The sequence below is a fragment of the Pocillopora verrucosa genome, chromosome 7 (genome assembly GCF_036669915.1).
Source record: "Pocillopora verrucosa isolate sample1 chromosome 7, ASM3666991v2, whole genome shotgun sequence".
NCBI lineage: Eukaryota > Metazoa > Cnidaria > Anthozoa > Scleractinia > Pocilloporidae > Pocillopora > Pocillopora verrucosa.
The window spans coordinates 15,789,110-15,804,539 of record NC_089318.1 but is presented as its reverse complement, the minus strand read 5'-3'; the positions used below and the strand labels follow the sequence as shown (position 1 = coordinate 15,804,539).

The following is a 15,430-nucleotide window of genomic DNA, read 5'->3' as shown; positions in this document are numbered from 1 at the left end:
CATTTTACACCACAAGAACTTTGGAAGGACGACTGAAGCGTGTCGTCGTTGTTGACGTTTAACTATGAACAAGGAACAATGTATTTCAGAATAATTGGTACAAGTATCAATGTAAATTTGATTCACTAGTTATATTTTCAAATGCTAAGCTGTTCACTCGCTTCGCTTCTTACTTCCTACTTCTTACTGCTAGAACACAACTACAAGTACTTGCTCCTTCGATAGCTCAGTTGGTAGAGCGGAGGACTGTAGAGACATTGATTGATATCCTTAGGTCGCTGGTTCGAATCCGGCTCGAAGGAAATTTTTTTAGCTTTTTTTGTTACTTTTGTAATGTTTGTGTGGCTGATTGGATTTTATTGTCATTCATTTTAGTGAATTTTAGTGAAATTTTTCATTTCGCTGGTATTTTATAGAAGAATTTCATTTTTCACTACTTTTTTTAAACATTTTCATTTCCTTTTTTGATTAATTTAACTCCTGACGCTTGAAATTGTGATTTAACATTTATGTTTCGTCGGTGTGTTTTCTATACATTCATCTAGATTTTGTTCAGTAACGACACAAACGGATATCTCTGCATTTAAAACTCAAAATAAAAATACTAACAATACTAACTACCTTCGATAGCTCAGTTGGTAGAGCGGAGGACTGTAGAAATTAATTTGATTGACATCCTTAGGTCGCTGGTTCGAATCCGGCTCGAAGGAAAACTCTTTTTATTGGTTGAAAAATTTTTGCACTGTGATTCTTATTCTCCTTGCTTTGACTTTGCCTTATTTCGTCTCCGAATTTTTTCGTATTAACTGGGAGAATTAGGGTATTGTTGTAATGTATGGGGACAGTAAATCTCCCCAGACATCAATGTCCCGCATCACAAACCTGTAGTTCAACCTCTAGGACATAAATAACTAATAGCGATAAACGACTAGGAAAGCCGGTTAAAATAAAAATAAAAAATAATAAAAAAAAAAATTAACACAAAAGTGCGGCAGTTTATGCCGTGAGCCCGTGAACTTAGTTTTCGTGTGCACAAACTTTTCCTTAAGAAACTGAGGTCTCTATTCTTTGTTCGTTTAAAATGACTGGAGAGCCATTAGACATTGTACACGGCAAAAAAAAAAAAAAAAAAAAAAAAAGAAGAAGGAATATGTCGGGTGTTCGGCCAGTGAACTTCTACTGATTGTAAAAAGTAGCAGACTGGTTTTACAAGACTTCGATTCGTAGCCCTCACTGAGTTTGACGGCACACGATGATAAGACAACAAAAATTAAAATGCAAGATTCAACGCTCATGCAAATTGTTGAGGGCTGTGCTTCTAGTCTTTACCATTTAACCCCTAAGAGCGACTGAATCAAACTTTAAGGTCATGAGAATAGTGAAAATTTATCACAAAGCAGAGAAACTGGTGATAGTCATACAAATTCTCCTTGTCAGTACCCCAGGAAATGTATGAGGGGCAGTATAGAGAATATGCATATTGATGTGGGGGTGTCGAGGTTAAATGACTAAGACAGCAAACAAGAAGTTTTAATTAAAAAAAAGAAAATTAATTTTAAAAAATTACCAGAACATTTACGACCATCGCCTTGGTAACCCTCCTTACAAACGCACACTGGACCGAGCGGCGAGTTTGGTTCGCATGTAGCATCTGGGTGACATCTTACTCCTGCACATGTGCCATCGGCTGAAAGAAATTTAGAAGAAACTAAGTTAATTGGATTTGCGATCTCAGCGGCATGAATTTATTCTTATGGAAATCTGAAATAAAATAGCTAACACTACAATTGATTAATACACAAAACTCATTTTGGATAAAAACCAGCTTGACACGGCGTCATATTTACCGTTGAAATGAGTTATTAGAGAATGGCACACGGCAAATGACAAGGTTGCACGTCTTGCCGTCTGCTTTCAGCCACTAGGGTGCTTTAGCCTTAGCGATGAAAAAAGATTTCTTTTCCAATTCTACAACAGAGATGATTTACGGGTCTAAGGAAAAGGTTCTAAAATAATGAAGTCCCGGTATACCCGGGTATATTTTTTGCAGTTATCTTTGCTGTAAAGCTCACTCTTTCCTTTCGCGAGATTTATGAATTCGGTCCAATGTATATGCAAATTTTTTTTTCATCCGCTCAACATTCGTATATGAAATGAATTTAGAGCAGAAAGAATATTTAATTCTTCGGATCATTTAATACTTTGTAAGTGGTCAGAAGAAGATGAAATCGTTCGAACTGTCTAGATGTCTAACCATACAATAAGGATAGAAGAATAAACTCGTTGTAATCTTTATAAAAAGCACTCAGTGACGCTATAGATGGGAACGTATGTTATCAGACCGAAGTGAAATCAAAACATAGTTCGTGTTGTCTTAATGCGGTCAAAAGGCTTACTTTTCATTGGGCAATAGACGACAAGAGGGCTTTTGTTTATATTTGACTTCCGGTGTGACGAGGCAGATCTTATATCACGCACGAAAAATCGATGATAAGCGCGGTTTGTGTTTTGTTGAACAGAACGAATGTAAGCTTCGAAAAATTCTAAGTTCAGATTTTTTCACTTATTGGGTGGTAAAAAGAGATAGAAAGTTTACCTTTTCGCGCTTACACAATTAATTCAGGGGCGTACAATTTAGCATAGTTTATTGCATAATTATGAGGGGGTTCCCCTTGCCTGAACCTAGACCAAACAATGGATATTGCAGCTTTTTACATCTGACAGCGTTTTGATCATTCTGGAGATAAAGGTCTGTAATGGCTGTTGAATACACCGTTCTTGTTTTCGCAACACTCTTGTTTATAGGTGAAATATGAATGTTGAGACGTATGTTGAGGAAATTTTGAGAGAAATAATATAACATTACAAAGTATGGTGCTCCATTTGTGAAAATTTAGATATTGTTCGTCTAGCAATATATCAACACCGGTAAAAAGAAGAATGATCCTGAGAACTACGAGGGGCCAAACAAGTTGAAGTCCTCTAGATCGAACAGAAGCATTATGTGATGTTTCGGATATTCTCGTTAGAAAATGTAACGAAATCGAATGAGCTATTGCCACTCAAAGGCATGCTCCGCTTGAGGCGCATGCGTTATGAGAACAAGTGTCCCATATGAAACAAAACTCCTGATCTGAATAGTATATATATTCCTCAATCGACACTAACAAAGTGAGGTCCGGACCTGGGGAGGGTTATCCTCTACACATATCAGTTGATTATCCCCCCTCCCCGCCTTATGACCTCATCTTTTGCCATCGTTTTGCATATCTGCAAAAAGGCATTAGTGGGATATTCAAGAATGAATTGAGGTTGCGACTACATGAAGGACATGAGCTCGATTATGTTACTCTCCGCTTCCTTGCACAAAAGTTGAACAATGTTTAGCCACCAGTTTCTCCGGTAAGTGCCAGACGCGATTTCAAATGCTGGTCGCCTTACCGAAGAACAGCGCCAGCGACAGCGAATGTCGACTCCAAAACTTCAGTACCCTTGAAATCACTAACAATTCAATCTCAAAGTAAAAGTACCATCTTAATCCAGTCCTAGCAAGTCGTAGTTATGGCGGTGTCACGAGCCGCTGAGGCTCCGTTTGTAATTGGAATTATAACTGAAACATTTCCCCCTAAGAAGGGAAGAAATTACAGGGATCTGTATTCTACAACACCAGTTAAGTGACTGCATCCATGCGTTAACTTTCTCCTACATACGCAGATTTTGGCGACCGAGTATAACAGGCTGAGTTGATGATTTCTGGCTGTACCATCTTCTAGGCAATAAAGAAACAAACTTAGGAATATGCACTAGAGCAAGATTAATATTTGTATAGCAGATAGTTCAATATTACCTCTGGTTGGCTTAAAAAGAAGGTAGTTTTGTATTCGGTCACATGTTAAGTACAAGACAACTTTCGAGTTGCCTTTAAGGTACTTCGTTTTAACACCTAAACCTAGCTGAATCTCCGATTTAAAGTGGCCCTCCGTTCTGTTCCTAAATAATATTATGTAACTTAATACCTAATTTTGAGAGGACGCTAATTTCGCAATGATTCTCAACTTTGGTAAACACAACTCACTCGTTTGTTTAGGTTAAGTAACGCTTGCAAATTGGCTCACACAGCGAAATTTCGTTGTATGAAAGATGTCGTTTGTTTTTCCTTTTTTGTGTCCCCAGAAATACACAAATTCCCCGCGGGGTTGAGATATAGAAGGAAATTTCTGATTAGCTGTAAAGGATCCAACCACCGGTGAATATAATAAGTGAAACTGACACAATGGCAACTTCAAAGACTATGACGTCATGTTGAATAATAAATTAGGGGGTTCCCCCGACAAGCCACCCTCGACAGTTCCTAATGATTATGTAGGTCCTTTTTGAATAACAGATCGAGTGTCAAATTGCAAGCTTTCGTTTCACGGTTCATATGCTCTCAAATAATAAAGTACAATGGAGTAATTGCGTGTACAAAGATTCGAGAGAGATGTGAACGCTATCTTGTTGCATTCGCTATTTATCTCGCCATTAAGTTCATCTGCGTGCAAAGTTCTTTATGAACGATGTGAACGCTATCTTGTAGCATTTGCTATATTTCTCGCCATTAAGTTTATCTGCCTGCAAAGTTCTTTACGTTTTAGATGTAAACTGAAATTATGGTAAATGTTACGAACTAAATAAATCAAAACGAGATACGTGTAAAGCTTCGATCGCAAAGGTAAATATCGCAGGTTGTCATCAGTTAAAATTCGACTGGATTTAAAAAAATAAACGACAAATACGGTTCATTCCGCACGCGAAATGAAACAACGACGTCTGTACCATGAATGGCTTAAAACGCTTACTTTGTCGAATATAAACAGGAAAGGAATTGCTCGTATACAGAGATCTGGAACTTCCAAGAATGCTATTTCTCTAAGAGCACGCTCAAATTTTAAAGTCAGCTTTTACGAAGTAGTTTCGAAGAATAAAGCAGAGAAAAACCTCTTGCGTTGAATATCTCGACGAACGTGAATAATTTATTGAGGGGCTTCCTCGGAAAATTTGCATGATGAAAATGTTCGGTTATCACAATTCGTCTGATAAATCTTGTCTTCCTCACTAGGAACGCCGTTATTTCCATAAATTAACGAATGCAACGACCAAGTAGGTATCACTGATCGGCAGGAGTGATTTTTTTTTTACTTTAACCGTTATCCTACACAACGCCATCAGCCTGATGCAAAAGAGAGGCTGACATTTAGAATTATAATGTTTCAGTTTCAAATTATACAACGATCCTATGCAAAAACCTCTCTCAGTTAGTTTAACGGCAGCTTTTAACTGCACGAGAAGTATACTTCATTCTACGTATTCGAATTTTCTTCGATTGACGAAAACCAGACTGAAGTGCATCCTAAAACAGTTCGTGAAAGATAAGAACACCTTCTAAGTTCGCCTGTTTACGAAAAACGAATGGCGACAGCTGGCCACGCTGAATGAGCTGCGGTAGCGTGGTCAGTTACTTGTGTGATCAATTATCTTAAAACGTAAGGATTCCGTGAAGTTTGCTACCTTGATGACGCCTGTTCTTACGGCAATACTTTAAGTTTTCGGTGTATGATAAATTTAACAATGGATTCCATTGTGTCGTGAGGCTTTCCAGTAGAGACCATGGGTAGAGTGAACAAGTAGTGTGCCACTGATTTTCTTATCTTTTACATCCGTATTTACACAACTGTTATAGAAATACATGTACTTACATTTACATATGACTCCGCTCCCTTGGTAACCTGGCTTACACTGACAGGTATATGAACCGATAGAATTGAGGCAGTTTGCGTCTGAATGACATTTGTTGTCACCAGTTCTGCATTCGTCGATATCTGCCGCACAAAGAAAGTAAATTAATTATAATAAATATTAATAGTGATTACTACTGACTACATGAACAATAATGATGGTAACAATAATAACAATGACAACAATGATAATGGTAACAATAATGATATCAATAACAATATCGTTATTTCAGTATCGGCGCACCCCTTACTAACATGGGTTAGATAAGGGCTACAGTTTAACATCCAAAGTTGTATCTTTTCCTCAGAAAGCTAACTTAGAAATGGAAAAAGCTTTTTTGAAGGATTTTGAGCGATCAGATCCATCGTATGATTAGCTTATTTGCTTTTTTCTAAATGATAAGTATTTGATTTGGCGTGTTTCTTTTTCTTTGTTTGTTTGTTTGTTTGTTTTTTTAAGAAGGTAAGGGGGTGGAGGGTCGCCTTAAAGATGATATAAAGCGAATCATAATGTGGTCCTTCTCCAGACCAAAATGAATGACAATAAAATCCAGTCGGCCACACAAACATTACAAAAGTAACAAAAAAAGCTAAAAAAAATCTCCTTCGAGCCGGATTCGAACCAGCGACCTAAGGATATCAGTCAATGTCTCTACAGTCCTCCGCTCTACCAGCTGAGCTATCGAAGGAGCAAGTACTTGTAGAGGTGTTCTAGCAGAAATGAATCCGTAAAAATAACTAGAGGTCAGTTGGTGGATGTCTAAGTGGCCATTGGTATCAGTTTGAGTAAGAAGCGAAGCGTGTGAATAGCATAGCAGTTGAAAATATAATTAGTAAATTAAATTTACATTGATACATGTACTAATTCTTCTTAAATACATTGTTCCTAGTTCATAGTAAAACGTTAACAACGACGACACGCTTAAGTCGTCCTTCCTTCTATGGTGTAAAATGGCCCGCGGAGAGAGGAAAGCTTGTCTTTCCTACTGCAGGCAGTCATGTTATCTCTCTTTCCACATGAGCAGGTTAAAAAAATCATTGCTTCTTTCTTTCTTTTTCTTTGTTTGTTTGTTTGTTTTTTTAAGAAGGGGGGGGGGGGGGGTGGAGTGTCGCCTTAAAGATGATATAAAGCGAATCATAATGTGGTCCTTCTCCAGACCAAAATGAATGACAATAAAATCCAGTCAGCCACACAAACATTACAAAAGTAACAAAAAAAACTAAAAAAAAATCTCCTTCGAGCCGGATTCGAACCAGCGACCTAAGGATATCAATCAATGTCTCCGCTCTACAGTCCTCCGCTCTACCAACTGAGCTATCGAAGGCACATTCAACATGATCGCATTTCCGCTCATAGATAAACGAGTATGAACAACTTATGAGCTTTGTTCTTGTCCCCATCCTCGTTGCTGACTTTATATGAGCAAAAAGAAAATGCACATGGATGAATTGATCATTGGCGTGAAAAAAATGAACTCACCACCGCACGACGTTCCGGGACCCTGGTAACCACTGCTACACACGCAGCTCGGTCCTTGAATCAAGTTTTGACACGTGGCATTCGCATGACAGACCTCTCCTGCACAAGTGCCATCAGCTAAAATTGGTAGAGAACAATATAATTGAAATTATATCTTGCAGCCTAGCTTTAAGTCTAGATAAGGGACTCGTTAAGGTGACAGGGGTAGAGAACAAATAGCTCAAGTGTTAAGAGTTGCGACTCTCAGTCAGTGCAATAAATTGCAACATCGAATCCAAGCGTTGCGTCACTACTAACTTTTTGACCACTTACATTCACATTCAAAGCCAGTTCCTTGGTAGCCGGGCCTACAGCGGCAGGAATACGACCCAAGAGTGTTGAGACAATCTGCATGCTGATGACAACTGTTATTTGTTCGACATTCGTCCACGTCTACGGAGAAATAGAGAGAGGCCTAAAGTTTTGCATAAATGGGCTCAAGCTGGCCACTTAACTGTAACTCATATTGAATCAGTCTCTTACCAACACATTTCCTTCCATCCCCCGCCCAACCATCGACGCAAATGCACTGCCGGGCGCGGTTGCCAGCAGTTTTTGGAACGCATACACCGTGTTGACTACAAACCACACCATCACACGTACCATCGGCTGAAAACAAAGGCAGAATGGATAAAACAAATAACGGTAAAAAACAATCATCATTTTTAGTTGGTTGAAAAACTACAGGGTCTGTGAGTGCACAAGTTTCAATAAAGACGGTTACCGGCGGTTTACCGCATCCTATGAGACCTTGCCGCCGTCTGTTTACGACTCTTTTTGAGGCTCAGCCGCCTTTCACATTTCGCCAGCCGCTGTTGAAACCCCTGTCTATAACCCTTAGACTTACATTCGCATTGAGTCCCATTGCCAAGGTAACCAAGCCGGCAGCGACATTGGTAAGACCCCGGGCTATTATAACAATCAGCGTTCAGGTCACAGTTGGTTGCTGGGGATAAGCACTCGTCAATATCTGGCATGGACAAAGGTAAGACCATGATATAAGTTAAAGATATAACTGGTAAAAAAAAAACAGCATTTAACGATTACTTCGCTACTTGCTAGAAAAAAAAAGATAATGGGAGGAGAGGGTGTGTGGTCTTACAATCCTGTTTTTCAATAGTAAAATCAATATAAAATAAAAATAGATATATATATAAAATGGAATGTAATGTCTTATCGCTAACATAGTATCCGTCATTTTCCTTTTCAACGTATCCAACATCAGTTATACAACGAAATCGTTTAGTTCTCTCAATCATCGGACCAGGCCTTGGAAATAGACGCACAACTTGTTTTGCTTTTTGCGTTTGCACATCTGAACTGGCAGGGTTTCGATTCGAGATGGAGATTTTATAGTTGCATATTCCTCGTGAAAACGTTTTTTCTTCAATGATACATTAGCTCTTTGAACTCACCCTCACATATAGTTCCGTTCCCTCTCCACCCTATTCTGCATATGCATTGCCGTGGAAAATCAGAACTCTCCTCACAGTCAGCATTAGAATCGCAGTAGACTCCATCACACGAACCATCAGCTACAAGTGAAACGATGTAGTGAGGTAAAACGAATTCGTTACCGATGATCGATGTTAATTCGTTCACATCTTCGAAGATTATTTCATAGGAAAAGATGTCAAGCTTTTCACGACAATGGAGGAAACGACCCCCTCCGCTCGTTAATAAATATCCAACATCTTTCTTCATTTGACAAAGATGAACGGAATCTTTTGTTTTTTCCTCTTTGTGTCCCTTTTTTTTTTATGTACAAAACAGTTGTCAGCTCCATTGCCACCAAGTTGTTTGACCCATATATCGATTGCAACTCAGTTTCCCGAAAAACTATTTACAGCTCCGACATTTCCGATAACTCCCCTCCCTCCCTTTTTCAACTTACATGTGCAGTTAACACCATCACCAAGGTAACCCGGCTTGCAATGGCATTCATAAGATCCTTCTGTATTAAAGCACTCTGCCTTTGAGTGACAGTCAGTGTCACTGGGTGACTGACATTCGTTGATGTCTGGTGTGAAAGAAAGACAGAGTTCGCACGATAATAACCCTTAAGCTTTGTAAATATTGCCAGAAAAGAGGCTACTGATGAATGGCATGGTAAGAAATTTAAGTTAAAAAAAAAACCACCTTACCAGAACAACTAAACCCGTCTCCTTGCCAACCATCTCGGCACTTGCATTGTCGTCGTGCCTCTGGAAACTTTCGAAAACAATCGGCATTTGGATGGCAAACTCTACCTTCACATGTACCATCCGCTGTAGTAGAATAAAGACCGCGTAAAATACTCAAACGATCAGTATTGGAAGGGCGACATAACCCTTTACACCCTGACATCAGTAAACATATTCTCCAGACTGTTCTAAATACATTTCTTATGGTGCTGACAAGGAGAATTTGTTTAACAATCCTGAGCTTCTATCGTTGGAGATCATTTCCTTTTTTCTTGTGATCTTTATGTGTGATTTTGGGGTGATATTGTAAGGAGAAATTAGATGCTAGTCACTCTTAGGGGCTAAAGGGTTAAGATGTATTCATCACCCATGATAAGATAACCCAGTACAGTAGGTAAATGGCCTAAGTGACTGGTACATCACAGAGAATTTAGAGAAAAAAATTATATCATTGCTTAAAGCCAGAATTAGCTTTTTTGGAATAAACTTTTAGGGTATATTTCTTTCAAGGCCAGTAGAGAATCAAATCTTTTCCCCGATCATTCATAAACGGGAAATTGTTTCAACTCACAAACGCAGCTGAAGCCATTTCCTTTGTAGCCAGGCCTACACCGACACTCATAGGAGCCTTCGCTATTGAGGCACTCAGCATCTAGGTGGCACTTGTTCTTAAATGGCTGGCATTCGTTAACATCTGAATAGAAGGAGAAAAAGCAAAATTAACACTCATCTGCCTGTCTGTTCGGGTAAATCTAGTACCTTCGCTAGTTGGTAAAAATAAGAGATTTCTCGGGCCGATAACGCGTACAAATGATAAATATTAAGTCACCACGATATAGAATAAAAAATGTAATCAGTAGAGGGTAAAATGCAAACTAAAAAGATACGTTTGCCTTATTGAAATGAAATCAATTGGGTTGTGAGTAGTAACGTATATTTTCGGTTTAGAAATATGGAGAGAAGGCCGCTGATATTTCACAGTGTAGCACCTTTGTTCAATTTACGTTACTCGAATTAATACAAAAAAAGGCTTCCAGGATGAAACACCATTACTCGAATACATCGTCCAAATACGCAAAACGAAACAAAAGCAAACAAAAAACATTCAAAACGAAGAGGCGACATACGTATTGAACTCACCGAAACAATTTCGCCCATCTCCTTCCCAGCCATCTTTACAAGTGCACTGTCCACGGCCTTCGGGTGACCTTCGGCGACATTCTGCATTTGAATCACAGAACACTCCTTCGCACGAACCATCCGCTAGGAGGGAAAATGATCGATCGATGACCCCAGTCGTTACAGTAAAGACAATAATTTTATCCAAACAAATTCTGCATCACAGGAGCTCTCTCCAATCAATGAAAGATTAACTTTACGGCGTTAATTCTCTTTACGTCTCTCTATTTGTATCGTGGCGGCCATCTTGATCACTGTCACGCGTTAGAGGTCTGGTGCGAGCTCTGCGAAAGCCTGGGGGCTAGAAATTTTAGATTGGAATTTTCCACCAATTTTGAAATTTTTCGACAGTTAGAGGTTTCCGCGCTTCTCTTGCCACATCGCACAAGCGTAACCGAGTTCAGAATACCTACCACAATAAAGGGTGACACTTTTGAACTAAATGACTGTAAATGTGTAAAAATTATAAATGTGAACGGCGAATTAAGAAATGAATATGAAAGCAATCTTCGCAGTCATAGACACTACTTGAGCAGAAGTAAACACGATGCCTGTAGAAATATTCAGATCCGTACGGGATTTGAACCCATGAGCTCTGCGATACCGGTGCAGTGCTCTGGTCATCATTTTGCATTGGTGCGTAACGTATTTAACAGACTTTAGGACTGGTAACTTAATCCTCTATTAATAGGTATACAGAAATATTTACGAGAAGTGAGATCTCCCTATTTTGTATACCAGGAAAATTTACCTATTGTTTTTCAGTGTTAATGGCTAAGCGTAATGTGAATATTAGGCTGTGTACATAACTGAATGCAAGGAAGTCTTCGAAGAGTTGGTTACCTCTCTTAATAGTTTAACCCTCTAACTCCCATGAGTGACCAAGACAGAATTTCTCCTTACAACATTAAAACAAAATCAAGCCGACAAGTGAATATCACTTCGGCGATCATCAGTCGATCCAGTCCCAAATTCTCGCAACTAACATCACAGAAACTGTATGGCAGATAGCGAGGAGAATTACTGATGAGATCTTGGGAGTTAGAGGGTTAACTTGCGGATGTGAATACTATTCCACCACTCAGGACTTTCATTAGCACTTCGTTATCCGGCAAACAGGTGTCGAACATACAAAAATTTATCAGTTTAAAAGCGTCCTCGAGATATAAGTTTTTTTTTTTATATTTTTAGGACATTACAAAATTTTTATAGCGAAGGCGTAAACCACGTAATGGGATTAAAAAAGACTCACAAACGCATTCGAAGCCATCGCCCTGGTATCCAGGCCTACAGCTACATCGATAAGAACCATCGGTGTTCAAACACTGTGCGTCTGAGCTGCAGTTGTTTTTAAATGACTGGCACTCATCAACATCTAAACACCAAGACATAAAGGTAATAAGTATACCCCGTACAAGTGGATAGTGCTTTTCGCGCGCGCTGATTGGCTAGTTCGAAAGTGAAAAGTAAGTGCTAATCATCTTTCCACTTCGGTGAATTATTTATCATGCTGACATACGTCTTCCTTGAATTGAAATGCGCAAAAGAAGTTATTTAGCGATCACTTACTATGTGCGTAATGGATGCATTCAAAGAAACGAAACAATAAGAATCAATTCAAAAATTGTTTTAGTCAGCCGTACCGAAACTGTTTGGGAAAGAGTAGGAGGATAAGAAACGTTTTGCGAAACATTTTAAGAGGAAAGCCATCTTATAATTCGGTTTAAGTTTAGTAATTGTAGGATGATTTTCGAACCAAAACCTACCAGAGCAAGCCCGTCCGTCACCTTGCCAGCCGTCTTTACAAACGCACTGTCGGCGTCGCTCCGGAAACTCTCGGATGCATTCAGCGTTGGAGTCACAAGTTACGCCTTCGCAAGTACCATCAGCTGTAACAATTGGAAATATCGTCACAAAAAGCTTGATAGACATGATGGTATTCGCTAGTTTTGTTTATCAAATAGATTACTGTTGGAACTCAAAAGCTTTTAACTCGTTAACGTCTTTGCCGACGTGTTAAGATAATAACTTTGGAAACAGTTGATTCCCAAAAATGTGGAGTGGAAAGTGGCGACACAAAAACAACTTACAAAAACATTTAACACCATCGCCTTGGTAACCAGGTCTGCACCGGCACGAAAACGATCCCTCGGTGTTAATGCACTCAGCGTCTAGGTGGCAGTTGTTCTTAAAAGGCTCGCACTCATTAACATCTAAACAAAGAAAAGAACAATTTCTCATTGTTAACGTCCGAGCAATCCTAAAAATTGGAGCGTCACCTATTACTCATTCAGAGATGATCAGTCCGCCGACTTTTCACTCAAAACTGAGCAGCCACTTTGAATGCAGTATCGGATCTAGAGGGGTCAAGACCAGTTTATCAGCTGGCCCCCTCGTTATAAGCACTACGGCATGAGCGTTTTTCGCTCGCAGCCAATTATGAGGCCAGCCTTGAGAAACGCTAACCGGCGAGAGGTCTGTAGGGGGGTCTAGCACCTCGTTATAGGTACCAGACACCCGGCAAACCTCTTCCCGACTTGTTTGAAATCCTCCCGCAGACGGAGAGACACGCGTCCTACAGCGCTGATAATGAGCACCTACTTGTAAGTAAGGTCCGAACCAACTGATTGAATTTCTCAACAAGAATATTCACCGAAGCAACTTGTTCCATCTCCTGTCCAGCCATTTTTGCAAACGCACTGTCGACGACCTTCATCAAAGACACAGTTCGCGTTTACGTCACAACGTGTTCCGTCGCACGTATCATCCACTGAAGATTCAAGGGAACTAAGACGGTCAAGAGCAATACAACGATTTTCCACTGAGGTGATATTTTAAGTTCAAACTTTCTAATGCGAGTACGATCAATCTTGAATTTTGCAAAGCATTTTGCTTCTGAGATCTTATTAAATCCTTTGTAGCCGTCGTTTATGAAGTCACGCAAAATTCCCCTTTCCTCATTACATCCCCCTTTACAAGTGTTGCATAATATTACAAAGAACGAGCCCAGCTGCGAGGGAGACTTGGGGTCTGAGGACTACTCCAGTCGATGTGACCACCAAAACGTTTCATGCAAGTTAGTCCTACGAAGTTGGTACTGTAAAGAGATGACTTAACTCCATAACTCCCAAATGTGATTAAAATTTAACTTCTCCCTAGTATAACCATTCATTAACCACCAAACAGGTAATAAAAATACTAAAACTGATAAGTGAAAAGTTGTTATCTTGATCTAATACAAATTTCTTGTAACTAATTTACGTGGACATGTGTGGAAGCAAGACAGGAGAATTAACAATCAGATCTTCGGAGCTAAAGGGTTAACTATTCTCGAACAACGACTCTTGGAGATTTACTGCAGTACAGCACAAGAAATAATGAATCGATTTTCATGTTCTATGTTCACTTACGTGTACAGTTGAATCCGTCTCCAAGGTAACCATTCTTACACTGGCAGTTAAAGGAACCCTCAGTGTTGGTGCAGTTGGCATTCGAGTCGCATTTGTTGACCAAACTTCTGCATTCGTCTTCATCTTATAAGTATGAAAATAAAAATAATGTAAACAAAATAGACACAATTTGGTCAAACTGAGTCAAACTATATAAGGAAAAAACAACAACGAGAAGTTGAATAAAAGTAGTCCTTCGAGCCGGATTCGAACCAGCGACCTAAGGATATCAAGCATTACCTCTACAGTCCTCCGCTCTACCAACTGAGCTATCGAAGGAACAATCGATTCTCATAAAAGTCCTTACCGTAGCACGTTCTCCCATCTCCTTTCCATCCTTCCTTACAAACACACTGCTGGCGTCCGCCTAGGACAAACTGGACGCACTCGGCGTTCTTATCGCACTTAATCCCTTCACATCTGTCCTGATCCGCTGAATAAGAACAAATGAACGTAAACAAAGCTTGGTAAGTGATGTTGGAAATGGCTGATAAGTAATCAGAGAAGATTAATTCTCGTGTTCGTTTGATACTGACGCGGCTTAAACCGACACGAATTGAAGAAAGGCGGAACTGTAGTATCGTACTTATCAAGGAGAAAGAAGTGCTAAAATGACAAAATAATGGCAAATTGACGTGGAATATGCAAATATATTTCAAACGTTAACAATCACTTAATTCATGGATTTTTCGTCATGCAGAGCCGTTTAGGGATACAGTTTTGCCAATCAAAGGGTCTTTGAGACTGCGGGTGATAACGGCTTCGTGTCGGCAAACGTTACGAAACAAAACACTGTTGTTTCTTAATTGTCAAAATTGTTGAGAGAGTATCGCGATAGCCTACGTGTGGCCGTACCCTCCCCCCCAAAGAGAAATGGAAGAGGGGGGGGAGTAGGGCTACACGTAGGCTAGTATCACTTAGGGTTAGGATTCTGGGATTCTGCAGTGAAAAATAAAATTAAAGTCGCAGAAATAGAAGATACTAATACGTAATGACGCTGAAATTATGGTCGAAAAAAGAGGATGAATATAGAAAAAGAACGAAAAGTAAATTAACGCAGTTTTATAACTTCGCTTTGATTTCATACTGAAAGCTTCTACATTCTTTTTAATACTCACAGACGCAGCTGTAACGGCCGTCTCCCTGAAAACCAGGCCTGCAACGGCACAGGTATGAACCTTCAGTGTTGACGCACTCGCCATTTCTATGACAACTGTTCAAGAAAGGCTGGCATTCGTCTATGTCTGTAAATAAAGGGACAATTGACTTGTAGATTAATGAACTACTCCAAATTTAATCAAATATACATGTATGTATAAAACAGCG

At 39.5% G+C, this 15,430-nt stretch overlaps 1 protein-coding gene and 5 non-coding genes across 6 annotated transcripts in view; 2 read left to right on the top strand and 4 right to left on the bottom strand.

The window, feature by feature from the left end:
• Positions 1 to 15,430, bottom strand: part of LOC131770860 (fibrillin-2) — a 42,110-nt gene that overhangs the window by 8,688 nt on the left and 17,992 nt on the right. The window contains exons 24-41 of the mRNA XM_066169779.1: positions 15,223 to 15,348; positions 14,412 to 14,537; positions 14,066 to 14,188; positions 13,309 to 13,425; positions 12,746 to 12,868; positions 12,422 to 12,544; positions 11,908 to 12,030; positions 10,617 to 10,739; positions 10,048 to 10,170; positions 9,438 to 9,560; positions 9,188 to 9,313; positions 8,709 to 8,828; positions 8,141 to 8,263; positions 7,777 to 7,902; positions 7,567 to 7,686; positions 7,255 to 7,371; positions 5,736 to 5,858; positions 1,568 to 1,687 (exon numbers count right to left, since the gene is read on the bottom strand). Coding sequence (XP_066025876.1) covers positions 1,568 to 1,687; positions 5,736 to 5,858; positions 7,255 to 7,371; positions 7,567 to 7,686; positions 7,777 to 7,902; positions 8,141 to 8,263; positions 8,709 to 8,828; positions 9,188 to 9,313; positions 9,438 to 9,560; positions 10,048 to 10,170; positions 10,617 to 10,739; positions 11,908 to 12,030; positions 12,422 to 12,544; positions 12,746 to 12,868; positions 13,309 to 13,425; positions 14,066 to 14,188; positions 14,412 to 14,537; positions 15,223 to 15,348 — 2,205 coding nt within the window. The remainder of the gene's footprint in view (positions 1 to 1,567; positions 1,688 to 5,735; positions 5,859 to 7,254; positions 7,372 to 7,566; positions 7,687 to 7,776; positions 7,903 to 8,140; positions 8,264 to 8,708; positions 8,829 to 9,187; positions 9,314 to 9,437; positions 9,561 to 10,047; positions 10,171 to 10,616; positions 10,740 to 11,907; positions 12,031 to 12,421; positions 12,545 to 12,745; positions 12,869 to 13,308; positions 13,426 to 14,065; positions 14,189 to 14,411; positions 14,538 to 15,222; positions 15,349 to 15,430) is intronic.
• Trnay-gua (transfer RNA tyrosine (anticodon GUA)) lies at positions 216 to 302 on the top strand. Its single transcript is given in 2 exon segments — positions 216 to 252; positions 267 to 302. It is a non-coding gene; the product is annotated as a tRNA-Tyr (tRNA).
• On the top strand, positions 621 to 710 carry Trnay-gua (transfer RNA tyrosine (anticodon GUA)). Its single transcript is given in 2 exon segments — positions 621 to 657; positions 675 to 710. It is a non-coding gene; the product is annotated as a tRNA-Tyr (tRNA).
• Trnay-gua (transfer RNA tyrosine (anticodon GUA)) lies at positions 6,377 to 6,463 on the bottom strand. Its single transcript is given in 2 exon segments — positions 6,377 to 6,412; positions 6,427 to 6,463. It is a non-coding gene; the product is annotated as a tRNA-Tyr (tRNA).
• Positions 7,008 to 7,099, bottom strand: Trnay-gua (transfer RNA tyrosine (anticodon GUA)). Its single transcript is given in 2 exon segments — positions 7,008 to 7,043; positions 7,063 to 7,099. It is a non-coding gene; the product is annotated as a tRNA-Tyr (tRNA).
• On the bottom strand, positions 14,297 to 14,383 carry Trnay-gua (transfer RNA tyrosine (anticodon GUA)). The gene is given in 2 exon segments: positions 14,297 to 14,332; positions 14,347 to 14,383. It is a non-coding gene; the product is annotated as a tRNA-Tyr (tRNA).